We start from the raw sequence: 26,581 nt of genomic DNA, 5'->3' as shown, positions 1-26,581 counted from the left end.
GAGACTACCGGAGAGGGGAGGGCCCAGGTGAGCCCAGCCTGTCACATGCTCCTGCTCAAGGGCCCAGCATGTGAGCGCAATTCTAGAGTAGACGAGCCACCAATTGAATGCCACCAAGTGACACCCGTTGGAGTCCCATGAAGAGAGGAACTGCCTAGCCGAGCTATTCCTAAACACCTAACCTACAAAATTGTGAGCTATAATAGACTAGTTGGTTTAAGCCATTAAGTTTAGGGATAATTTGTTATGTGGCAATTGAGCACTAGAACAGTGTAGTGGGAGGACATGTGGTCTGGAATTATTGTGGCCCGAAGAGAAGTCTAAATCCCTCAGGTGGCCATTTTGGGCAGCCAGGTAATAGAGCTAAACCAGAGGAAGTGATGGATCCCTGTGATCTCTTTCGAGTCCTGGATCAAGCCAGATCTGAAGGCAAACCATCCCAGATTTGCCAATTACATGAGTTTATTATTTCCCCTTTTTGCTTAAATCAGTTTGGGTCAGGTTTTCTTTTGCTTACAAACCAAAATATCCCAAATGAGCCAACCCTGAGTTTTCCTTTATGTTGTAAAGAATATAGATTTTGGTTTTGTTCTGACCTCTGCAATTGTTGAAGGGCAGTTACCTGATAAGGGTACATTTCAAGGACATCAGAAACCCCTGAACCTAGCGACATGTCAGAGTCATCTAGACATCGTTTAGAAATATGGATGTTCAGGCCTCACCAGGTGTGTAGCATTTACTGCCTTGGGGGAAATATTAAAATTCAGAGAAAAGCTGTGTGAGTGTGAAAGTCTAGGTTCTGAGGGGAAGTGGGGGTATATCCACATAGCCTGAAGCTCTCCTGAGGAACCAGAGTGAAACTTCCATACAAGCCCCCACTCCGTTGTCTGGGATATTGGATATGCCCGGATGGCGCCCCGGCCGACTTGGGAGAAGAGTAGGGGGTTAGCTGCTGATATGTGCCTTGGGAAGGGTGCTGGGCTAGTCCCCACTCCAGACTGCCATCAGGGGCTGTCAAGTGCAGGGCAAACCTATGACTCCACAGGAGGACCCCCACCTCCCTGGCTTGCTCTGGGACCCACAGGCTCCAGGTAGAATGCCAAACCTTCTGTAGGGGAGGTGGGTGCTCACTTCCTGCCCTCAGCATGGCTACCTTTCATGTCTACCACTTCCAGCCCCTTTCAAGTTGTTCTCCTTAGTCTCCTTAGTTAGAACAATGAGTTGTGCTCAGTCCATTTCCAGTCAGCACACTTGGCTTTTCTGATTTGTGTCCCTGGGTGCACTATTTGGGGGGGGGGGGGGGGGGGGGGAAAGATGCTTCTGCTTTTTCAAAAAGGTTCCTTTTGATCTCAACGAACTAGATTTATGCATTCTTTAAATTTTTTTTTTTTTTTTTTTTTTTTTTTTTTTTTTTTTTTTTTTTTTTTTTTTTTTAGCTTATTGAGGATCTTTGTCTCCTAGTCCATAGACTCTGGAAGACTGAAAAGTGATCAGGACAAAATTCTCTTAATAGCACATAAGAGTTCGTGGGAGTCTGAATTTAGGTTCTATAGCTTTTCTTCTCTTGCTTTCACTCTACCTGACTCAGGGTACACATACACGCACAAAAGGTGCTGTTACCACTTGAGTTCAAGTTCAACAGGCATGTATTATGTGTCTAACGAAAGTCAGAAAGTGTGTGAAGAACTTGGGGCAAAAATATGTGCAAAATTTGATTAGTCTAGTGGAGGAATGTGTGTGCTCATTGTAATACTGAGTGGTCGTGTTCAGACAGAGCTACATATATAGTGCCCCTGAAGACGGGCACTTAGCCCAGCCTGGGAGCATGGAGAGATGGTGCATGAACAGATCCTGCATGATGGACAAGAACAAGCTGGTGAAAGGACAGAAGGGCGCTCTGGGCAGAGAGAACAGTGTGGCAGAGGCAGAGAAGAGAAAGTGTTGTACTGGAGACTCCATGTTAAGAGACGGTGTGGTAAGTCCAGAAAGTCAAGGCCAGGCTAGGAATGACCTTGTAGCCAGGTTGCGTTGGGGAGGCAGAGCATTGTTTTGAAGGTGGTGGGGAGCCATGGGAGGATTTCCAGCAGGGGAGAACTTAAGGTTCATCACTTGGGTTCTAGTGTCAATTGAAGTTGCCTGAATGAGTGGATCTGAGGTTCCAGGATGAGTCAAGGCTGGAGAAATACCTGGAAATTATCTGAACATAGGTGGATTATGTTTTAAGGGTCACTGAATGCTAGGATGTCCCTACAGCGATTTTGGGAAAATAATTGTTATTTACAAATTTAGGTCTGTTTTGTGTCCCACTTGGCTAACGTATCAAAGGACACATTTGCTTCCTTTCCTGGAATTGTTTTTGAAATCTCTGTGCCTTCCCAGAAACTGAAGAGTACATATCCAACTCTGCCTGAGCCTGTGCTGACATAATATGCAGTGAAGATGATATTTTGCAATTTTCTGATTCATGGGTGATTCATCAAGATCATCAGAGCTAACAGTTCAGAAAACACATGGGTCAAGGACCTGGAAACGTTCTTGGCACATAGTAGGTATTCAAGAAATATGTATAGTTTTTTCATTTGGAAAGCGACCCTAAGAGTCTAGAATTCACTCTGGAAAGAGCATTATAATTTGGGTTTATAACAGTAAACATATCACCCAGACACTTAACTTTGTCTGGGTGCAAATCTAAAGCCCAGCCATTGAAATTTCTGGATTTTTCATTGCATTGCATTGCTTTCAGAGCACAGAAAGATTTAAACTTTTCCAACTCAGCACTCATGGGTGTCGGCCAGATGCTCTTACCTTCTGTGGTTACTGACTGGCCTAAGAGGGAGCAGATTAGAACCAAGGCGTTGGAGGATTTTGTCGTAAGCCCCCCGCCTTATGGAAAAGCCTTGAGAAAATCCAGAGCCCCCTTGACATGATCACATAATAGCTTTCCTGCTCATGGGAAGCAGATGGGGTTAATAGGCTGTAACTTGTTTTCAGCAAAGTTCCCAAGCATCTTCCTGTATCATATACTCCCATATGATCTACAACAAAAGAAGGGAATCATTATGAATCCCATGGGAAGATGCCCCCTCTCATTTTTATAAGCCATGCTTACTTGCTTTTTATGTCTCTTTTTAAAAAGCAAATAGAAACCTGCCTCTCAGAGACAGAAATAAAGGAAAAGAGCTTTGTTGGATGGTACTTTGGGGCCACATTTTCCCCTAAAATGTGTGTAATAAGAGAGATCAGAACACTTTTGCTTCATAGAATATCTGACCAATTGTGGTAGTAGAGGGTAAGATCCAGATGGCAGGTACCCTTATGCCTTCCTTTTAGCCAAAAATGAGTAAACTGAGCTGGGTCTGGGGCAATTAAAGACTACCACTTTGGACAGGGAGCAAAGAGACCTGACCAGCTGGGAGGGCCGTTGCTCAAACAAATATGTGAAGGGACGTTGTTGCTGGGCAAAGAGCTGGAACCTCAAGGAGACAGTAGTGGCTCTGTGCAAACCAGCCCACCACCTAGAGCTATGTGCAAGGCCCTCCCATGGAGAGTGGTCAGGGATATTCTCAGGGGCGCCTGGGTGGTTCAGTCGGTTGAGCATCCAGCTCTTGATTTCAGCACAGGTCAGGATCCCAGGGTTGTGGAATCAAGCTCCACATGGGCTCTGTGCTGAGTGTGGAGCCTGCTTAAGATTCCCTCTCTCTCTCTGTCTCTCTGTCTCTGTCTCTCTCTGTCTACCCCTCTCCCCTTCTTGTGCTCTTGTGCTCTCTCTCAAAAAGAAAAAAAAAAAAAAGGTATTCTCCAAGAGTTGACTAAAGAAATAATGACATTCCCAATGAATAGTAAGAACGGGGGCTTCTCATCCTTCTATTACTTTAAGCATCTGAGCAACAGGGGGGAAGAAACAGGATCTCTCCAAAATAGAAGTCAACAGGCCTCAACTGTGGCTTCCATCTGGGTACCCAGCTCTATGGAGGTATGTGTCCCTTGTGCGTTGGTGAAGGCTCACTGGACAATGACATGTAGGCTCAGCAGTGTGGAGAGCAGAACACTAGGTTATAAGATAAAGATGGGGTTGGACAGCTCTAGCCCTGTCCTTGAGGGTGGGGAGGAGGAGGCACCCCAGGATCTTTGTTTTATCTGGAGTCAGCCTTGGATATGCCAACACTGACACTTGAAGGGGCATGATGGGCTGGCAGCCCCAAACATAGGTTATAACAGGCAGGAGGCATCACTGGGCCTGGCCTTTAAACCTGCATTATGGACCTGTGCTGGCCTCGGCGCACAAGGAGTGAGGTTTGCTGGCCTGGTGCACCCCCGGGGCTCAGGCCAAGCTTTTGGAAATCACTTTACTCTGCTTGCCTTTTGCTGTTTGTGTTTTGAAGTCTGGTGAACTTGGGTGTCAGGGAAGAGAGTTTATAGAAATACCCAAGGGTTATTGCCCTTGCCCGTGTAAGAGCTTGTATCTGATTGTCTCCAAATCCCAGCTGCAAGAGAATTGTGTCAGGGAAGGGAGGGAGTGTGTGCATTGCCCTTTGTGAGTGTCTTCATCACAATAATGAAAACTACAGTAACAAATTTCATCTGTTAGCACAATTTAATCCTGTTTGCTCAGCTAAAATGCGCAGAGTTGCTCTTTGCTTCTTAGCAGCCTCCCACATTGCTGTTCTTGCAGCCTGTGTGCTCGTTAAGAAAGCTTGTTCTGCCTAACCTCTGGGGACAACGAAGGCCTCTGGAATCTGTAGGGCCCCGGAAGAAAGAAGGCTATGGGCTGAATGTCACTGTTTTATGTTTTTATTAAGGAAAAAAAAAAAAGATTTATTTGTTCCTATTTCTTTCTAAAAAGGATTGAGCTCTGCTTACAGTGGGAACATATGCTGTATATTGTTTTCCCCTTTTGTTTTTCTTTGCTCTTTTGTTATTTATAGTGCAGAAATATTTTACTTTTACATTTTTCAAGCATACTCACAATTTCTTTGGTAATATTTTTCTGTTTTTTTGAAATCTATAATTTATCTCCTTCTGCAGCTGGGTCAAAAACTCTATTCCAGGGGGGTGGCAGAGTATGGTTATGCACCAAGTCTGGTTTTCTTTTTTTTATATATTTATTTATTTTTGAGAGAGAGAGAGAGGGAGAGAGGGAGTGGGGGAGGGGCAGAAAGAGAGGGAGACACAGAATCTGAAGCAGGCTCCAGGCTCTGAGCTGTCAGCACAGAGCCCGACGTTGAGCTCAAACTCATGAACCTCGAGATCATGACCTGAGCTGAAGTCAGACGCTCAACCGACTGAACCCCCCAGGCGCCCTGAGCCAAGTCTGTGTTTGCAAGTAAAATTTGATCGGGACACAGCCATACTCACGTGTTTCTTGTTGTCCGTGGCTGCTTTTGTGCTACAGTGGCAGGTGGGAGTGGTTGTGACAGACCATAGGCCCCGCAACTCCAAAAATACACTGTCTAGCCCTGTAGAGGCAAAGTTTGCTGACCCCTACTCTAGTTCACAATCTAATGTAATTTTAACACGTTATCTTGTCTCATTGAATTTATCCTTATTGACACGGTGTGGTGGCCAGAACTTATATTGGTTCTTCTCTATACTGATGTTTCCCCACTTCCCCTGAGCGTCCAGTCTCACTGGTATCTATCCAACCTGCAAAGGCCGCTCTCTTTCCTGTCTGTCCCAGACGGGCTTCTCAGCCCTGTTCCTTCCCATCCTCCAACACGGCACACATGTCAGTATGTAAGTCTTGGCTAAAAGTTTCAGGTGAAAATAAGGAAACATGTTTATATTGAGGACTAATCACCTAACTCCGAAAATCCCTCTGGCAACCCCTCCTGCCCCCACTGGAAATCCCTCCTGGATCATCTTGCTCTTCAGGACTTTACCATATCATTTGGCCCATCTCTTCCTCAATACCCCCCTCGTATCCGGATCCCCCTCATTTTATCATGGAGAACAATCACGCTCTCCACTCCTATCTTAGTATGGAGTATGTCTGCACATCCTCTAACGCTGGTATGCACCAGTTATTGGAAAATAACTGGAATATGAAAGGGAGCATTTTGTGTGTATGTGTGAGATTCAGGAGGAACCTGGGCCTCCCTAGGCTTTAGGCTCCTACAAGGAGGAATACCAGTTAGTGGAATACTTGTGACCTCTCTCTATGCCTCAGTCATTTTTCCCTAGGGATGAAGGATGTCTACCATTATTGATATGTTTGGGATAAGGACTGAGGATGTTGCCCCTTCCTCAGTCCCTCCCTCCTGAGACACAGCTGCCTAGAGGTCCATACCCCGGTCTTGCAGCTCAGTGGAATAAGCTCAGCTCAAGGGAGTGGGGCATCTGGTACGTGGGGTAGGATTACTGAAAAAGAGTGGAATTGATGAAGGGCACCTGGGTTGCTCAGCTGGTTAAGCATCTGACTCTTGGTTTTAGCTCAGGTCATGATCTCACAGTTCTTGAGATCGAGCCCCATGTCGGGCCTTATGCTGGCAATGCAGAGCCTGCTTGGCATTCTCTCTCCCTCTCTGGGCCCCTCCCCACTTGTGCTCTCTCTCTCTCTCTCTCTCTGTCTCTCAAAATAAATTAATTAATTAACTTTTTAAAAAAGAGTGGAATTGATAAGCAGAGTAACTCCTGCAGATGGAAGCTTTTGGAGGGTCAGGCCGTGTATCTTAAGGTGGGTTTTCCCATTAAGAGACACTGAAATAAGGATTTGAGTGTAAGCCGTTTACCTGCACCAGTAGGGAGTGGGAAGGAGATGTGGCCATTAAAGATGTATTATAAAGCCAGCTACCACTGTGGGTGATTAGAGTAATCCCACAGTAAGCTCTAGGAAATGGTATGGAATTTACACCTCAGAGTTATCCTATTGTAGAGGATGAGGGAGCTGAGGCATCTATACTCCCAGCAGTCATTGATTGAGGACCGCTCCCTGGGGATGACTTTCTGGCCTGCCCCACATCATAAAGCAGCCTTCTTCAGCTTTTAGGAAAAACCCTCAGGCAAAGAAATGCAGATACTGACAGTTGGAAGTTCTTCAGGGGCTCCCTGAAGCTGTAAGGCCAGAGGGAGGTGGGAGGGACCAGAATACCCTATGTCACTACCAGAGACTCTGATGTTGAAGGGTGGATTTGGCATCTCATCTCCTTAGTTGTGCTTTATCTTTATTGTGCAACTTAAGGATTGAGGGAATCAAACTTCGGGCTTTGGCAGAATTTGTTTACTGATCATCTAATCTTATGACTATTAGATGTGGCTAGTTTTCAGAGGTCACAGGTCCTGGCCCATCTCCCAAGGGTCCCCTACAGCTGCCTTTCTGTAGGTCCTCTGTAGATAGGGCTACCTGCCTGCCAGACCACAGCTGTCTCCTCAAGACAAGGGCTGTATTCCCATGACTAGCAGCTGCACTTCCAGCAGCACCAATCATCCTATGTCCATGTGAAATGGCATTTCTACTCCTTCCTATCCTGGAGTCTTCCAGGAGAGAAGCGAGGGCTGAGAAGAGCTGAAAAACGGAGCAACTAATTGATGTGATCAGTGCTCCAAAAATCCTTTGGAGAAACCGATAGTGTTCATTCCATCAAGATTAGTCAGTTGTACTTGGTAATGGAAGGGCATAGAGGGCCAGATGGAGGAAAGGGAGAGTCAGAGAAAAGCTGCCACAGGAGCATGGATGCTGTAAAAACAGCTTTGATCAGAGATGAGAAAAAGAGAAGCTGAAGGCAAGATAAGGAAAGCAAGGAAATCACAACATAACCATGGACCAAACAGCAAGAACAACAAAAAAAGTAAAGAACTCCCCTGGTCAAAAGAGCAGAACTAGTAGACAGAATGAGAAGGAGGAAAAGTATCGAGGGGAGAAAGGAAAAGGAATTACATTGAACAAGGTGTATTGTCCTACATCATATGGGATCAAACCATCCTGCCATGTGGATTCAAAAAAAGATCTGTGAGAAGCAAAGAATAGTTCAAGAACTGGTCCAATGAGGACTCTCCTAGTTCCAAGTAACAACAGAAGACTACTGGAAATGTTTAAATGTTTGCTACTCAGAGAGTGGTCCACAGATCAGCATCAGCATCCCCTGGGAGCTCATTAGGAATATAGAATCTCAGGCCCCACCCTAGACCTACCAAATCAGAATCTGCATACAATCCCGAGCTGATTTGTGAGCACAGTGAAATTTGAGGCCCGCTGGATTAAATCAAAATATTAAGAGATGTCTCATGGACTCTGAGGACAAGGATCTAGCAAGACCTTGAGAACAAACTGGAACCAGCAACTTGAATACTATCAAGATATTCCATCTATCTCTTGCTTCTCCTTCTGAACAATAAAGTCCAATCATAAAAGTGAAGATCAAACTCTTGGGAATCAAATCTTCCAATTGTCAGTTTTCTCTACTTTTAAAATGATCATTGTGGATAAAATCAAAGCAGAATCCACGGAGAACAGAATTTGAACACTTGGTTACACTGTGAGGAGAAGGTTGAATTTCTATTAGAACTAAATGGAGACATCTGTTTTGTTTAAATTAAGGATCTGTAAGTATCAGCCAGGGACCAAGTTGACAGCCATTTCTATAATAAAGCAATAAATCATGGGGATGGTTAAGGAAGCAAGGAACCCCACATTCTCACTTTGTTCAACCAATTAAGCAATAAGCCATCTGGGTCCTTTTGTTAATTACTGTCAAACACAACTCACACAATTGAATTCTGCCTTTTATTTAATTATATTAATTTATTCCAGCAACTTCAAACACAATGCCAATAATTAAGTTCATTTAAAAAAATAGAGGTCTTGTTTAATTTTTATTTTGCAACTATTAATACCATTTACAAGGTTGACATCTGAGAATGTTTAGCTCCATCTCAGTCTCAGGATGTTAGGGGAATTTGCTTTAAATATAATCATGTCTGAAGGAAGAAGACAGTGTCCAAAATCTCTTCTCTCAATGGGATGATGAATCTATCCAGATCAGCACTATCCAAATAAAACTGTTTGCAGTGATAGAATGTTCTATATCTGTGCTCTCCAATACAGTAGCCACTAGGCACGGGAAGCTATTGAGCACTAGAGATGTGACCAATACAACTGAGGAACTGAGTTTTAATTTTTTTTTTAATTCTAATGAACTTACATTTAAACAGCCACGTGCAGCTAATGGCTACCGTAGACAGCACAGGTCTGGAGCGTATTCTAAGGAGGGAGAAGTGCAGCAGGCCATTGACTTAAGCTGGTAGAAAAAAATATGTTAATTATGATAGGCCTTGTTTAGAAACCCTCACTTCCTACCTACTTTTTCTTATTTGAAACGCACTGAGTTCTGAGACAGCCCAGAGGAGATCAGTATCTTCAAAGGGAGGTTTCCTAGCTAACCATGTGAAGAGTAAACTCCACCTGGAGGAGAAATGGGCATAAATGGTGTCTTCTTAACAGCAGAACCAACCCCACTCCACAGCTCTTTATGGACAAACTAGGTAGGCCAGGTCACAGCCAGGAGAGCCTTTCAGCTCTTGCTAGCACTGGCTCTGCTCTAGCAGAGGCACGCTCTTCCCACAGTTGTGGACATTCAACCTGCAGGCACATTTGGGGGACTGAGCCTCAGAGATGGCCACATCAGCCCTAACAAACATTAACTCCCAACTCTGGTTCCTCTCGTGTGAATTTGGGCTCAGATGCTGGCATTCCCCTACTGTGGAGGTTTGCCTCTTTGCAGAGGTTGCTATTTCTGATCCAGTCCATGCAAACCCTGTAACAGGGCATCAGGAGAGCTTCTCCACTGTATACACCTTGTTATTGGGAATGCTTAGTCTGAGATGACCCAACGCCAATGACTAATGCGAAATACACTGCATGAGATTCTGGTTGGGGTTAACCAAGCTAGAGAAGGGCTAGGGCAGGGTGAATGGAGGTAGAAAGTCAGGAGGAAATTCTCAATTACATGAAAACATCCTATTCCAGGCGTGCTGACTCTTTGCAGCTGCCAGGCTGAGCTGGAGAATTGGGTCAAAGCTTTACTATCTTCTCTTCAACCCCGTTCTTTGCTCAGTGGCTTCCCTTCCTTCTTCTGAGCTATGGCTCAACCAGTGAACATGGAATTTGTCCTAATGAACTTAATCCAAAGTTTTGGGGATGTCAGGCCTTTACACCCTTCTCACACTTTAACTTTCATGGTTGGCTACACAGATAGTTCAAGGTAAGGCCATTTGCAAAAAAATTATCAACCAGATGTATGTATCCTGGAGGTGTTGCCCAAGACGGTCCATGCCTCTCCTTTGTCAGAGATCAAAGCAATTCTCAAGTGCACGATGGAAAACAAAATAAAACAAACAACAATCTTCTGTACTACATAATGACCATCATCCAGTGATAAAGACAGTGAGACAATGAATCCTTTTTTTTTTTTTTTTCTAAAACAGCCAACAGTCAATGCAATAAGGGGCGAGAAGGAAAGACTTCCTATACTCATTCATGGAGTTTTCTTCTCTACTATCACCAGGAGCGCAAACACAAAAGGGTCAGCTTCATGAAATATATATGCTCTTTTAGTTCCCTTGGGGATGAACTGTAATGGCTAAACTTCTCTTTTCCCTTTGACACAGGCATTCATCGTTCATCCACAGTGTAGACGTTGTCAAATCGCCACAGCTGGCTGGCTTTTCCATCACACTGGCGCAGGTACAAATCTTTGCTGTTTTCCTGCACCACAGCTTCCATGCATTTCCCAGAAAGAATGTGAACAATCATTCCATTCTGAAAAAACAGAAAAGACGAGGGAAAAAAGTCATTTCCCTGTCATCAGTAGGCAAAGAAGGATATTTCTAAGATTTGGGTTAATCATTATGAGAATTACAGAGGTGGTGTGAACTCGCCTAGTAAGGAACTGCATTATGTTGGTTAGTGTAAAAATAATTTAGGTAAATATATATAATATAAATATATTATGAATATAAATATCATTTGAAACCTTGAGATCATTAATTCAATTACTTTATTGGGATTGTATAATTGTGCCATTTCTTAGAGAGTTCTGTTTAGTAACAGGCCAGTGTATAGAGCATGTTCAGTCTTTATACCATATTGGTGAAATTCATTGTTATCACTGTGCTTGTACATTTCTGCTTTCAAAATGATTTAGTTTGATCTCTGCCCACTGTGACTCCTGCAATTTAGTACTGTTGCCACCACGTCGCAGTAGAGAGTAAAAGCTCAAGGATACACTGAGGGCCCAAGGCAGCCATGTTTCAAAGACTATAGCTGCCTCCTGCTCAAAGTCCACCGGACTTAATACTGAATCTAGCCATCCCTTCTTCGACAAAAAAATTGATTTCTTTATGAAAAGTTAAACATTTTAACCAACAATGCCGATAATGTCCATTTGTTTATGTACTTTTGAGATAGAATTCACATACCATAATATTTACTCCTTTAAAGTATACAACTTGATGGGTTTTTTTTTTTCAACGTTTATTTATTTTTGGGACAGAGAGAGACAGAGCATGAACGGGGGAGGGGCAGAGAGAGAGAGAGGGAGACACAGAATCGGAAACAGGCTCCAGGCTCTGAGCCGTCAGCCCAGAGCCCGATGCGGGGCTCGAACTCGCGGACCGCGAGATCGTGACCTGGCTGAAGTATATGCAACCATCACTGTAAAAAGAAACCCACTATCATTAACAATCACTTCCTGTCCCTCCCTTCCAGCCACTGGAAATCACTAATTTGCTTTCTATATTTATGAATTTGTTTATTCTGGACATTTCCTAGAAAGGTAGTCATATAATAGATAGCCTTTTGTGATTGACTTCTTTCACTTTGTATGATATCTTCAAGGGTCATCCATGTTGTAGCATACATGTTACCTAATTTTTTTTCTTTGTATTGTAGTAAAAATAGGTAAGATAAAACTTACCATTGTAACCATTTTAAAGGGTAAAGTTCAGTAGTATTAAGTATATTCACATTGTTGTGAAACATATATTCAGGACTTTTTCATCTTTCAAAACTGAAAGTCTATTATTTATTAACCAACTCTCCTCTCCCCCCATCCCCTGGTAAACACTATTTACTTTCTGTTTCTATGAATTTGACTATTTTAGATACTTTATTTAGGTGGAATCTTACAGAATTTGTCCTTTTGTGACACATTTATTTCACTTAGTGTGATGTCCTCAAGGTTCATCCATGTTGTAGCATGTGATCCTTTTAAGGCTGAATAGTATTCCATTATATACACACACACACACACACACATACATACATACATACACATACATATACATACATACATACCACATTTTGTTTATCTATTCATCCGTCGCTGAATGCTTGGGTTGTTTCTACCTCGTGGCTATTGTAAATAGTGCTACTATGAACAGTAGCTGAATGATAATACTTTTTTAATGTTTATTTATTCTTGAGAGAGAGAGAGAGAGAGAGAGAGAGAGCACGAGCGGGGTAGGGGCAGAGAGAGAAGGAGACAGAGGACCCAAAGCAGACTCTGCACTGACAGCACAGACCCTGATGTGGGGCTTTAACTCATGAGCCATGAGACCATGACCTGAGCAGAAATCGGATGCTTAACCGACTGAGCCACCCATGTGCCCCATAATACTTTTTTAAAGTCTTAGGTTTTAATGCCTGAAATATACTGGGTATATCTTACTCACTAATCTTGTACTTATTATTTTAACATGCTGTTTCTAAGATGTATCTTATCCACAGGACTTGGTTAGAATGATCCAAGACATCTTTGAGCATGTATGGGCCCCAAGTCTTAGGTTCACTTGTCACCAAGTAGAGAAGGAAGGGCCTTTCTGTTGCTCCTAAACCACACCACTGAGGTAGTTGGCTGCTTCTGTGACATGCTCCCTGGTCTTACTGGTGACCTGAGCTAATAAACTTCAAAAAGGGACCGTCTCTTCTCTCTGCCACGATCATGGTCAGAGCTTTACAGAAACATGGCAAATGAATACACTTTAAGATGCTTGCAGTCCAACTTTGCTACAGTGTTGGCTTTACTTCCTCCTGAGGCCTTAATGCCAGGTCACTAAGTTCAACAATAGGGGCTCTGACCTGTATGGTACTATCTGACCCCTTAGAAGACCCTGAGCCACTGTCCCAGCTAGAGGCACTGCTGAGCCCTTCCTGGACAGATTACTTACCTCTTGGAAGTCCCAGTGCTGTTGATGGATAGCAGGCCCTTCCTCGGTGCAGTTCTGAAGAGTCACCTGCTCTTGCCTGATGTCAAGACACAGGTGCTGTGGGCTGCCAAAGCGTATCTCCTTCCTGCCGGTGTGCTTCAGGTGCTGGGACAGAGAGGATGTTTGTTAGCACAGCTAGGAGACCTTCTCCAAAGCTGGAGATGAAGGAAGGGGAGCTCACAACGGGGCTGACGCCAAGTGGCAATCTTTAGATTCTCTTAGGGTCAGCCAACACCGTAGCTCATAGCCGAATCCACACGTGCAATGCCAGACTGGACCAAGCCTCTGAAATCTGCACGTGCCAGCTGCTGCCGCATTCATATTTCTACACTGTGGCATGTTTCTCCATTAGTCTCTCTTACTGCATCATGGTGAGGCCATAAAAGAGTGCCGTGTGTTGTGTGAGTGCACTACCGCAAGAGCAGATGAGGAACACTTCTGAGGCCCAAGGGATCTCTTTCTGGAGAGAGCTGACCTGGCCTGTCACCTGGCCCAAAACGAGTTGTCTGTTGCATCTGATGACTCTCACTCATGGTCATTTTTTTCCTCCAGTGTTTTATACAATTGGATTGTGCATATCTTTGCAGAGGGGCTCTCACTGTAGGAAGGCTGTGTGCCCTGGCCGGAGAGCACGCTCTGACAAAACCAATTTCTGTTTATTCCTGCCAAGTGCAGCCTGAGTGGATCTTATATTAATTTTGCGGTTGGGAGGCAGTGTTGGCCTCAGTGATCTGCGCATTCACATGGGGCCTCGTGCTTAGAAGGGGTTAGTGTTCTTGGTTTAATGTATTTGGTTTAATGCTCTCCTGTTACTATCTTGAAATCCTTTCTGTTTTTGTTTTTGGTTTTGTTTTGTTTTGTTTTGTTTTGTTTTGTTTTTTGAGATAAGGCACAAGTGAAAGAAGGGCAGAGAGAGAGGAAAAAGAGAGAGAGAGAAAGGCAGGGCTCACCTGATGTGGGGCTCAAACCCACGAACTGTGAAATCATAACCTGAGCCAAAGTTAGATGCTTAACAAATTGAGCCACCCAGGCGCCCTATCTTGAAATTATTATTATTTTTTTTAACGTTTATTATACTTGAGAGAGAGTGTGAGCAAGGGAGGGGCAGAGAGAGAGACGACACAGAATCCGAGGCAGGCTCCAGGCTCTGAGCTGTCAGCACAGAGCCCCACATGGGCCTCCGACTCATGAACTATGAGATCATGACCTGAGCCAAAGTCAGATGCTTAACCGACTGAGCCACCCAGGTGCCCCAAGATGTTACACAGTTTTGAAATTCTTAATAATTGTTGAACTGTGGGCTCCACATTTTCACTTTGCGCTGGGCCCCAAAATTAGATAGCCATTCCTGCTTGAGGATTCTCACACCACACAATTCATATAAATTTGAATCCTAAACCCATATTAGATGCAGACTTGTGGTTAAAAAAATTTTTTAAGAGTGATTTTTTCCTATACAAAGACCCTGTGGAGACAGACAACCTTCCTTGTCATCTTCCTGTGGCAGTGGGTGGATTTTTCTAGTCAAACTTTTCACAGGTAAGTTACTCTTTGAAGGTCAAAGCTGGCTTTCTATGGCATCTCATTTCCAACTTCTCATCTGTCAAAGGCTGCAAGTAGGCTCCCACTGACTACTGCATGTAGCTAATGGCTCATGTATCCTGAGGCAGGATAGCTTGGCCAATGCCCTGTGGCTCTATTTTCAGATGCCTCTTGATTTGTGGCCCCTGGAGATTTCCCTTTGTTACAAATTCACTTACTTATGTGTTTCTTCTTAATTTTTTATCTGGCATATCTAGGTGCTTTTAGGAAAAGGGCTTTCAGCTTATCCAGCTCACAATTTTGCTAGAATAGAGGTCCTTGCTAGTCCCCTCTTCCCCACCAAGAATCAGAAAACCCACAAAAGTGAACATTCTGTTCGCATGCCTGAGACTGCATTATTCCCAGTTGCAGAGGAGGAAACCAAGACTTGGAGGGTTTAAGAAGCCTCTGATGTCATACAGCTAGAAAGTGGTGAGCTCTTGCCACCATATTACACTGCTTCCTCACTTAGCACTTTATATCTGTATCCTTCTCCCCTGTGCCAGGTGTGAATGCCTTTTGCTGTGTTCTGGAACACTGGTAAAGAGCAAAATGGAAAGAGGCCACATGGGTCCTAAGAACCTGCTTCCCCATGTGCCCTCCAGATGCAGGCCTCCCTGCCCCCAGCCCAGCCCCCTCCCCACCCCCCACCTCCAGGATCCCAGAACCTGCTTTGCCAAGCCTGGCCTCACCTGTCCTCCCTCCAAGACATGTTCTGGCATTTGCCCCCAGGCTCTCAGGGCCTCATCTGACTCATTTGATCAATATCTCTAGCAACTCGTACTTTGTTGCTTATATTTAACACAGGCCTTTGGGATAGGACACCTTAATGCAAAGGCTCCTGTCACAGGCTAAAAGAGATTTGGGGGTGGGCTAGGCCTTTCTAGGTTCACCCAAGTTGTGAAAAGAAGTGGACCCACCGACCCGACCCTCAGCCAGCGTCTCTGAGCCTTCCCACCACTTCGGGGAGTTATTCTGTGATGGCAACTTTGAAGAGAAGCTTAGCCTAAGATACAAAGAGATCTTCCTGATAAACAAGGGGTCTTCATGGATGCTGGAATGACCCTGCTGCATCGAGAGCCTTTCTCTGACTCAATTACCTTCTTCTCTTCTCAGACACTTGGCGGAAAATTTACCAACCCCTGGGGTGCTGCAGGAGGAAATATGGTTCTATCCTTTCACTCATTCCTTTAGCTTCTGGGAATTATGAACTAGGGATTTTAGAGTGCCAGGGACCATAGGGGGCTTCATGGGAATCTATGAACCCTGGAAATTGTTAAAATTTTGTGCAGCTGTGCTTATATGTGTTTGTTTGTTTGTTTTCTGGGAAAGGGTCCTCAGAATTTATTACCTTCTTAAATGAACCATGTGACCTGTAATGAAGAGTCTAACTCCTTGTCTAATGTCTGGTCTCTTAGCATTCAAGCTCCACTCCTTCACCTTATATCCTTGCTCTACTTCTGGGCAAGCTCAAAAGAAAGCCCCGTGCTTTCTTCTTTGGTACTGGTGGGAAGTTCAGTCCAGGTAAGCCCAGCCAGAGCTTGGGAACCCTCACCTGCCCAACCGCCCCCCAACCGCATAAGAGCCAAAGTCAGCCGCCCCTTCTTGCTGACTTGCTGTCTTGCTTGTCTTGCTTGCTTGGGAGCCTGTCCTGCTCCACCAGGAAGTCTCATTAGGTGAATAATGATGCTTTCCATTCTCTCTTGTTGCATGTGGGGAGTCATCAGTTTCAATATCTGAACCAAATTTGGGGTCGGGGTTGATCTTGCCCCCACAGGGCAACCACTAGATACAACCTAAAAAGATTAGGAAGCACAGGGAGGGATGGAGGGCCCTACTAGGCCTTCCTAGGCCTACACTTTAACCAGGTGCCACCTGGATTTCTTGATGTCAATTTCAAATAGTCTGTCCTGTGGTGAACCATCAATATCCAAGAACAGGAACCTTGGCTCAAGGAAGGGCCTCCCCCTGTGGGCAGGGTGCCTGTCAGGCATGTTCAGCATCTCTCTTCGGCTGCCCTTTGGGCCATTAGCTTTTGCTGTCACCAGGGCAACCCCATCCATCTTGGGTACTGACAGGTCTGGCCACACTGCAGAGTGGGGCCTCGGGGAAAGTCGTGCAGTTTGTCTTCACTGCTGCATCTCTGTCCTTCCCCAGCAGTCATCAGAGCCCTCTCTCCTGGGGAGAGGCCCCATCGGCCCTGGCATGCCAGTACAGCTTATGTGCTGTTCCCCAGGGCTATTTGTACTCTCTGCTTTCCATCTGACTGAGGAATGAAAGACTTTCTCCTTGTGGAAGGAATCCCATGGACCAAATTGCTCTGTGCCTGAGAAATCTTCTGAATGACGCCAGTGCTCTGCAGCTTGGAGCCAGGGACCCCATCTGTGTGGAAGCCCTCCTCTAGCAAGTGCAGCAGATGGTGGGCCGAGGCCACGAGGCCTATCTGCTCCAAATCCAGCCCTCCTTCTCTGCTTCACACACACACACACACACACACACACACACACACACACACACACGTGCATATGCAGAGACACCCACACAGACAGACAGATACATGCACAGAGACACAGACAGACAGACAGACATGCACACACCAGGCCTCTGTTGTGCAGTAAAGATCCCCCTCTGTGAACTCTGGCTCCCAGAGAGCCCCGTTAAATCCTGGAAAACCACAACACATCTGCGTGGGAGGACTCAGAATCAGAGGACTGAGACAAGACTGTAACCACAAGTTGTGGGCTGGAGGCACCACTGTAAGTGGGGAACACACTCTGGGGTCCCCTTTCCTCCTCAGTGCTTCTGTGCCTACAGCGCCCACTTGGATGACCCATATTACCCCATCTCTGGTTCTAGCTGGCTGAGGATCTCTGGCTGGTCCAGATGTTTCTAGTGGTGCCCTGATAGAAATGTGTGTCAATTTCTTTGACCTCTGATTAGAGATTTTTAATTTAAATAGGGAGGTTTTCCACAAACTCCAGATTTCCAATGTCTTTTAAATTTGGGGGCTAATCTCATAATACTGGACCCACTTACAAAAGAGAAAACATGTGTTGAGGCTGGGGGACGGGCATAGCTGTCCTTTCTGATGGGCACGTGCTCCTCAGGCATAGCAGCCTCCACCCAGCTCACTGTGCTCATCCCTGCCTGACCCTGGGGATATCTGAGTTTGCAACCCCTGGGTCAGTCACTCTCTGAGCCTCAGTTTCCTCATCTGTTAGATGAAAGCATTGGCTAGATAGTCTCTATTTGCTTCAGGCTCAGATGCTTGTATTCTCTGATGATGGCCCATGTCTGTGATTGTGCCTGGGGGCGGCGTGGGCAGAGCTGGGATGGGTCATTGTGGTGGGAGACGTGGCACCACTGAAAGGAGGTGCCCCAAAGGGAAGTGAGGAGCATCCCAGGAAAAACCATTCTTAGGTCTTGCCTGGATGTTACCCACCTGTTGCTGCCGGCTGTCACTGCAAGGAGCTAGCATCATGGTGCAGCCCAGGATGTCCCCTTCTTCCTGGCAGTCAACACAGAAGCCAAGTCCGGTGTTGTGGAGCTGAAAGTGGACATCCATACAGAAGTGAACCCCACCCTCCACTGTTAAGACACCCTCCATCAGGCGCTAGTCCTCCTCTTCTCCTTCCCTGCAGTGTAGCTCACGGTTCCAGGTTCAGGCCACAGAAATAAGCAAGGTCAAGCTAAAGCCTCTAATCCCAATGGACAGGAGGCAGGCCACATCTGTCATGATGAAAGGACCTGAAACAGGTTTTGGGGTAACCCAGTCACCTCCCTCAGGGCAGGCATGGAAGCCTCTGAGGCTCCCCTGACCTTGGGACTGTGTGGCCAGGGTCATGGACAAACATCTGAGTATCCAGTTTCTGTATTCGGAGGCTGCCCATCCCCTCCCCTTCCTCCTCATCTTCCCGGGGGCATGCCTTGCCTTTCCAGAGAACCTGGGCCTGCACTCAGATGGGTAAAGCTCAGGGTAGATGTTGGCCAGAAACCAGTGGAACGTCCGACAACCCAGTCTCCTTTGCAGCTGCAGGCGTTCTGTGCAGTCTGGCTTCTCAGCCTGATGGAGGAGAAAGACACGGGCACTGAGGTGGGGGAAGGCCAACTGTTCACCACAATTCACACGTGGGGGAGGGACAGAGGTAGCTGGGAAGAAGCTGAAGGATTGGGACAGAGTGAGGGGACCAAGGCCACGGTTCCCTAGGGCCGAAGCCAGGTGGGGAAAGTCATGTGTTAGGGGAAGAAGTTTAGAAGGGACAGAGTAGGATGGTCCTCCCTACAGAGAGCTGTGGAACCAGCAGTGTGGTTGTGAGAGCACTCCCTCCCCAATCCTTCACATCTTCAGTCTACAAAGACGATTATACCTGTGCTTTAAGGACTTTTTGTGGAAGCTGGCAAAATGGCGGGGCTTTGCACCTAGGCTGGTGTGCTACAGCACCATAATGAGCCATATGGAGGCAGGAACTGACCCAAAGGCAACTGAGATGAAAGAAACTAGGAAATTGTGGGGTGGGATGGGGGCAAGACAAGTTTACTTTTCTTCCCTTCTAAGTGCCCAATTTCCTCCATTACCATTAATAAATCATTCCTTTGGCCTACTCTATCCCCTTTCCTTAAGATTCTCCTTTATAATACAATTGTCCTGGGATGGATATCAGGTAAGTCCTTAACACTCGAGTATAAATTTATACATTTGGCTATATTGATAAGACACAAGGAAACCTACCTATACATTTATTATTCAATCCTGGATATCTTGAGGGAAGACAGAGGTGCTAAGGAGGGGTAGGAAGGACCAAAAATAAAAACAAAAAAGAGAGATCATATTTCCTGGGGTAAGGAGAGGAAAGGAGAGGGGGCTGGAACAAGAAGTCCATGTCAGAGTTCCAGTTTGATGGCCTTTAGTCTGGCAGTTAAACACTGGGCTAACAGGCTGAATGAAGTGATTCCACTTTTTCCGTCTTTTACTCCTCAGATATAAATGGTCTGGATCTGCCATACTGACATGCTCTCAGTATGCTTCCCAGACTATGATCCCCTGAGCACCTGGCTCAGAAATGCCCATGGAACTTGTTAAAAATGCAGGTTCCTAGGCCCTATACCAGAGACTATGATTCAGTAGGTTGGGCCAGCAACCCTGGAATCTGCATTTTGACCGTTTCTCCTGCTGAGTTTTATCCACAGAAAGTTTGGGAACAACTTCTCTAAGGCAGGGATGTCTTGTTTATTCAGCACACCTGCCTACCATTAAACCAAAGAGATCTATTACTCTTTAAGGAAATTAATGTAAGCTTTTTATGGTTTCTTGGCTTTCTTAGTGTTCGTTTGAGACCTCACCAGTCATTCTGCAGGGCTGGACTTTGCTACCAAAGCAGGAACATTCCTTCATGAATTTTCCATCACCTTCACCTTTCTCAGTGGTCAAACAAAGTGGCAAATCTCTCCAGCCTTTTGTTTGATCTCAAATGAGGGGCATATGCTGACAATGAACTTTCCCTTCTATACAACCAAACTTGACAGGGGAAAAACAAGAGAATGTTAACTCCTCCAACAGTGAAACCCTGACCTTGTCTTTTGGGTGCCTGTAATTTCTGTATCTCAAAATCCATGTGAGGGTTTGGATAGAAGGATAGAAATTGTAGAACAAAATTAATTTTTAGCTACTTAAATTTAAACTAAGAGCACAAAGTTAACGTCTCCACCTTCAGGGAGGCAGTGATATTATTAAAATCTTAACATTGATGTCAGCCATAGGACATTTCCAAAACATGAATTAAGAGGAATGTTCCAAAAAAAAAAAAAAAAAGAAAAAAGAAAAAGAAAAAAAAGCCAGAAAAACAAATGTCTTCTCATTTACCAGTAGGAGGTGCCATTGTCCTTGTGAAAGTCATCAGATGACCAGATGGGGAGATTTGTGGATCAGAGAATGGAGCACACCCAGCAGTGTGGGCAGGCTGGTGAGGGGCTTATGGGAGTTGTCCCAAGACCTTTGTGGGTCACGGAAATCTTATCTTCGGAGCCCCCACTCTCAGCCTAGGAAACAGTAATGGGAACCCACGTCTCAGGCTGAATAGTATTTATGTGCCAGTTCCACGAGAATTGGGCTACGTGGCAGTTGAAGATGTGCTGTTTGTGGACATTAATGAAACGTTTAAAATTTTAAATTTTTTGTGGCTTGTTTTGGATCTTTTATGTTTATATTTATACTTCTATTTGTTTCGTGGCTTGGATGATTCCACAGTTTGAGGGCTTTGCTCAGGAGGAAAGGGCGCTCTGAGACCCGTCACTGCTTATTCCCTGCCCAGTCTGCACTCTGGCCCCACGATAAAGGATCGCAGCCCATAGATGTCGCACAGACCTCAGGGGGCTCCAGGCCAAGACCAGCCGTGACGCTGTGTGGAGATGCTTGGGACAGACAGGCAGCTCTGCCAGGAAGCCACTTGAGAGGGGCAACTTAAGGGAAGCACAAGCCAGAAGCTTTTGTTTTCCCCTCCGGGCTGGACAGAGAGGCACTCCTTGGCCCAGCCTCCTGCTGGCGGCCCGTGCCGGGCCCAGAGGCCCCTGCCAGGATCTCGCCTTACCTGGCTCAAGGAGAAGGCCTCTGGGCTGTGCCTGTAGAAGGTTTCTTTGAATGAGCCCAGCCAGGTCTCGGCGATGCGAACCTTGTTCCGCAGAGTGGCCTCCTGATCACGGGGGGACTGGGCTTCCTGATTTTGATAGATGTGCCCCACCCGAGAACAGGGAAGGATTTCAACAGAGCCACCACAGAGCCAGGCCTGCCATAAAAGGAGAAAATAAACATCTGAACACAACTCCAAGGACATGGAGTTAGGGATCCTGACAGGGGCTGGGAAAATGCACAGGAAATCACGAACACAAAATGGTGAAGAGAACGATAGTCCTCAGGGTGCCTCAGAGTTTCCAGATCTGGGCGTTCCAGGCAGGCGAGTGACAGTGCGGGAAGAATGGGTGCGATTGTCCCGGGACAGAACCAGTGGAGTAAGGGAGCCGCATCCATGCAATACCGGAACGGGCCCTTTCCCAAAAGCACATGGACACGTTTGGCACCTTGAGATATAGCTACGTGGATTAGCACCCCGTTCCCCAAAGCTGCTTCCTCAGGGAAAAAGGGGTCCCTGCTGGTCAGAGAGTTTCTAAAAGCTTGTGAAGTCTCAAGTGGAGAGCAAAGCAAGTCTTCCTTGAACATAGTCTCTCCTTTAGGAGGGTTTTCACGGTTTTCCAGTAAAATTCATTTGAAAGGAAGCCTTTCATTTCATTCTGGGGATCAAGAGGAAAGCGAAAACATTTCTAGCAAAAGGCAGCATGTGGACTGAAACACACCAGAAACAGAGTTCCCAAACTGTGGGCCATGGTACCCCTGGGGGTGCCCCATCAACCTCAAAGGGCCATGCGGGATATTTTAAATGTTTGAGAAAAACACGGTGACATCTATTGGGTGTTCTGCAAACTACAAGCTTGAGATAATTCATGATTTCCACATTAGAGGGCTGCATTTTCGATAATGTACACCTTTACGGGGTTGGGTTTTCAGTGGTTGCTGTGATGAAAAAGCCAGTCTCGTGTTCAAATCGACATGGAACGGGAAATGAAGGTGATGGTGTCTGGTCTGATTCCAAGGCTTGAGAAGTTGTGCAGTGCCCAACACTAAAGTTAGGCACTAAATTTTTAGCACAAATACTTATTTTTTGGAACTATAGTAGTTCCCCCTTATCCATGGGGGACATGTTTCAAGACCCCCGGCAGATGCCTGAAATCACGGATAGTTCTGGACCCTATATACACTATGTTTTTTCTTATACCATACATACATACATACATACCCGTGATAAAATTTAATTTATAAATTAAGCACAGTAAGAGATTAACAATAACTAATAATACAATAGAACAATATCATGATATACTGTAATAAAAGTTATGTGAATGTGGTTTCTCTCTCTCTCAAAATATCATCTTATATTGTACCCACTCTTCTTCATGTGCTGATGGGAGATAATAAAATGCCTACGTGATGAGATGGAGTAAGGGAATGACAAGGCATTGTGACCTAGGGTTAGGCTACTACCCGTCTGATGATACCTCAGAAGGAGGATCATCTGCTTCTGGACCAAGGTGGACCATGGGAAACAAACCATGGACAAGGCAGGACCAGTGAGCTCAATGCACAGAACTGTTTGGCGTCTGTTTTGGCCTATGGGTGCCATGAATAATGCCTGAGATGCCAAGGGTGCTGTGAACACAGAATGTACGGGAACCCCTGTGCTACAGTGTAGACGGCTGATATGATGCCCTTTCCTATGCACAGGTTGGATAGCTGGTTTCAAGAGGGAGGCTGGGGGCACAATCAAAATAGGGCATGAGAGATGTGGGAAGGGAAAGAAACACACTACATTTCATGACTCGATACATTGCCTACAGCCTTATCCCTGACCAGAGGCATTTCTAATGGCTGCGTCTCAAAGCTGGGACCTCACCTACTACTCCACAGAACCCATCTGGCTCCTCCCTTGGTCCAGGACATACCTTGAGAGACAGTTCGAGGTTTTCACCACCCCGCAGTGACATGAGAGGGTCATATGCACCAGTGTTTTGGAAGTAATGTCTGTCCATGGCCACAACACCACTGGGCACCACAGGGCTCCTAGGCAGAGAGAAGACAGGAACAGACTGCAGTTCAGAACCTCAAGTATATCGGGAAGTCTTACCATGTGGGAGCTCCAGTGGCCGAGAGAGTAGACTCTGGGCCCAGATAGACCTCAATGCTTTTAATTGCAAGACTGGAGCCAAGCAACCAGGTCAAAAATCCCAGTATTTTTTTTTTTTTTTTTTAAGATTCATTTGTTCTTGAGAGAGAGTGTGTGGGCAGGGGAGGTGCAGAGAGAGAGGCGGGGAGAGATCTGAAGCAGGTTCTGTGCTGACAGCAGAAAGCCCAATGCGGGGCTCAAACTCACAAGCCGTGAGATCATGACCTGAGCTGAAATTGGACGCTCAACCGCCTTAGCCACCCAGGTGCCCCTCAAAATTCCCGGTATTCTATGAGAAGAGAGCTATGGCTGCCTGGGTCCTTTTTACCCCATCCTCAGGTGCTGGTCCTAAAGGGAGGGGCACCGGGCTGCCCCTGAGGTTCCCCTACCCTCTGGTTTGAGCGCGTCTGGACAGACCGCTGGGAACGCCTTGGTTAACATAATACACCCTAAGACAGGCAGCACCAGGCCTGGACAAAGGGAAACAGTCAGGCTTTTTCTTCCCACATCCTGATTTGGGACTTGGGCAGATACCACAGGGAGGGTGGAGGCCGCTGGGGGCCAGGCGTGTCAACCCCCTGCCAGAAGCCACGGCCAGCAAAGTGCCTCTTGGTGAACAGTGATGCAGGACAGCTTGAGCCCGAGGTGGGGCACTCCTTCCCCACCGCTGCTGCCCCCGCAGTAGCCTGGAGCTCAAAATCAACTTCAGGGGGACAGAGAGAGGGGTACATGCCTGGATGTTAGACTTCAATATGATATCACTAAGCTGTTACTGAATTTGACTAATTTGCATGGAAGTTTTCTGCCGTTAGTGGAAAGAGAGGTTAAGATAGAAATTACCTAAGTCCAGTTATTAGAAAATAAAGACAGAATTTTTTGCATATCTAAGCTTGTGGCTTATCAAACTTCTGTTAGAGTCATATTCCTTTGGGCAGACTCTTGGAAGGCCTTCATTCCATGTCTCTGTACTAGACATTCAGAAGCCACCTGGATAATTGGTTGGTGTTGGGCAATACATGACGAAAGTCGACCACGGCAGATGGAGGGCGACTGCCCACGGGTAAACACTACATGATCCCTTGTCCCACGGGCCCTTCTTACAATGTGACATTGATATTGCTTCCCCCTGAGAGGTGGGGTCTAGTCTTCTTCCTTCCCGTGAACCTGGATGGGCCTGCGATTATGTTGGAAGTGACCCTGGGTGACTTCTGAGGTTTGGTTATAGAACGGGATACATACTCTGAAACATTATACTGACTGAAAGAAGCCAGACACAAAAGGTCACATATCCTATGATTCCATTTATATGAAACATCCAGAACAGATCAATCCATAGAGACAGACGGTGGCTTGATGGTTGCCAGGCACTGGGGGGAGGAGAGGGTGGGAAACACCACTTAATAGGTATGGGATTTTACTGTAAAGTGATGGAGATGTTTTGGAACTAGATAGAGGTGGTGGTTGCACAACATTGTGAATGTGCTCCCTGCTGCTGAATTGTTCATTTTTAAACGGCTCATTTGTGTTACGTGAAATTCACGGCAATAAATTGTTCTTTTAAAGGCGGAGAGGGATACAGCTTGTTTCACCTGGGCCTCTTGAGTGGGATACTTAGTCTTAGAACCCAGTGCCATGGTGTGGCCAGCCCCACGTGCAGTGACCTCAGGGAGAGAGCGGGGGAAGTTCCCACTGAAGTCCCAGCTGATAGCCAGCATGAACCTTCAGACATTCAAGGAGCCTCATGGGGATTCCAGCCCCACCCCCACGGCCCCTTGAGCCATTTCCTGCCATTCTAGTCTAGTGCATGGTCCTGCTGAGGCCCCAGATACCACGGAGCAGAGACACCCAACCCTGATGCTTCCTTTCATAATTCATGACACACAGAATCTGTGCGCTTAAAAAAACTGTTGTTGTTTTACAGCGAAGTTTGGGTGGTTTGTTACAGAACAGAAGACATCTAGAACATCTTCTTAAATAGAATAATTGTCCCAAACCCAAACACACCCAAAAACCAAAGCAAGCAAGCAACCATAAAATTTGATATATTTTGAGAGTTACGGTGTCTTAGCATTCACCTGGCTGAATTCTTCCTTTTTAGCAAGAAAGTACTTGAGGTCAGGGAAATTCCAGTGTTACCTGGAGAGGTAGAGTTAGCTCAAGATCCCAGCTCGGGTTCTCTCACTGCCCCACACAGAGGCATCCACTGATGCTTCCTGGAGGAACTTAAGCTGGACCCCATTCCCATAAGAATATAACACTAATAACACCAAGTGTTGCGCTCGGCACTCTCTCCATGGTTTTCACGCAGGAACTCTTTTATTTAGGCTTCCCAACAACCCTTTTGCCCTCAATTCACTGATAGGGAAACTGAGGCACAGAGTAACTTGCTAGGGAACTGGTGGGGCTGGGATTAGATCCCAGGCAGTTTGGCTGCTGAGTCCACCCTGAGGAAGCAGAGGTATAAAGCAGGCTATGTGACAGAACCTCACCTGATTGGGCTGATGGGGGACCGGAGGGCCTTCCTGTCTCGCTCTGGCAAAGGCTCCCAGTGGAAATCCAGCTTCCAGTCCAACACCCCACGCTGCAGGTCCTTGGAAGGGTAATACTGCAAAGTCTTCCAGTCAATCACGTCTATGACTGGAGACACCACCCGGCTCCTGGAAAGCATTGTGGAATCAAATAAGGGATACAAACCATTCACTTGCTGGAGGTTAGAAAGCTGATCTACACTTGCGTTGCCCAGTATGGGAGCCAGTGGTCACAATATGGTCTGGGTTGAGGTGTGGTGTAAGGGTCAAATACACACTGGATTTAGAAGACTTAGTATGAAAAAAAGATGTAAAAATCTCAGTAATTTTTCCATTCATCGCATGTTGAAATAATAACATTTTGGATATATTGGGCTTGCTAAAATGTATTATTAAAATTAACTTCATCTGTTTCTGTTTTGTAATGTGACTATTAGAAATGTTTAAATTATATACATGGCTCATTATATTTCTGTTAGTACTGTTCTAGAAAATATGTTTTTG

General features: G+C 45.8%; 1 protein-coding gene and 1 long non-coding RNA gene across 4 annotated transcripts in view; one reads left to right on the top strand and one right to left on the bottom strand.

Moving 5' to 3' along the window:
* Positions 1 to 8,705: 8,705 nt before the first annotated feature.
* Positions 8,706 to 26,581, bottom strand: part of GALNT15 (polypeptide N-acetylgalactosaminyltransferase 15) — a 47,624-nt gene continuing 29,748 nt past the window's right edge. For both annotated transcript variants that reach the window (XM_003992147.5, XM_019810732.2), the window contains exons 4-10: positions 26,039 to 26,206; positions 23,329 to 23,446; positions 21,366 to 21,560; positions 18,713 to 18,844; positions 18,224 to 18,328; positions 13,162 to 13,305; positions 8,706 to 10,753 (exon numbers count right to left, since the gene is read on the bottom strand). In XM_003992147.5, the coding sequence (XP_003992196.3) occupies positions 10,607 to 10,753; positions 13,162 to 13,305; positions 18,224 to 18,328; positions 18,713 to 18,844; positions 21,366 to 21,560; positions 23,329 to 23,446; positions 26,039 to 26,206 (1,009 nt within the window). In that variant the 3' untranslated portion in view covers positions 8,706 to 10,606. The remainder of the gene's footprint in view (positions 10,754 to 13,161; positions 13,306 to 18,223; positions 18,329 to 18,712; positions 18,845 to 21,365; positions 21,561 to 23,328; positions 23,447 to 26,038; positions 26,207 to 26,581) is intronic.
* Positions 10,595 to 26,581, top strand: part of LOC102902008 — a 72,664-nt gene continuing 56,677 nt past the window's right edge. The window contains exon 1 of one of the 2 annotated variants that reach the window (XR_006585519.1): positions 10,595 to 10,678. This is a non-coding gene — a long non-coding RNA (uncharacterized LOC102902008). The remainder of the gene's footprint in view (positions 10,679 to 26,581) is intronic. The other variant, XR_006585518.1, reaches the window with a different exon arrangement.

The sequence above is a fragment of the Felis catus genome, chromosome C2 (genome assembly GCF_018350175.1).
Source record: "Felis catus isolate Fca126 chromosome C2, F.catus_Fca126_mat1.0, whole genome shotgun sequence".
NCBI classification, from domain to species: Eukaryota; Metazoa; Chordata; class Mammalia; order Carnivora; family Felidae; genus Felis; species Felis catus.
This window is presented reverse-complemented; position numbering and strand designations above follow the sequence as displayed.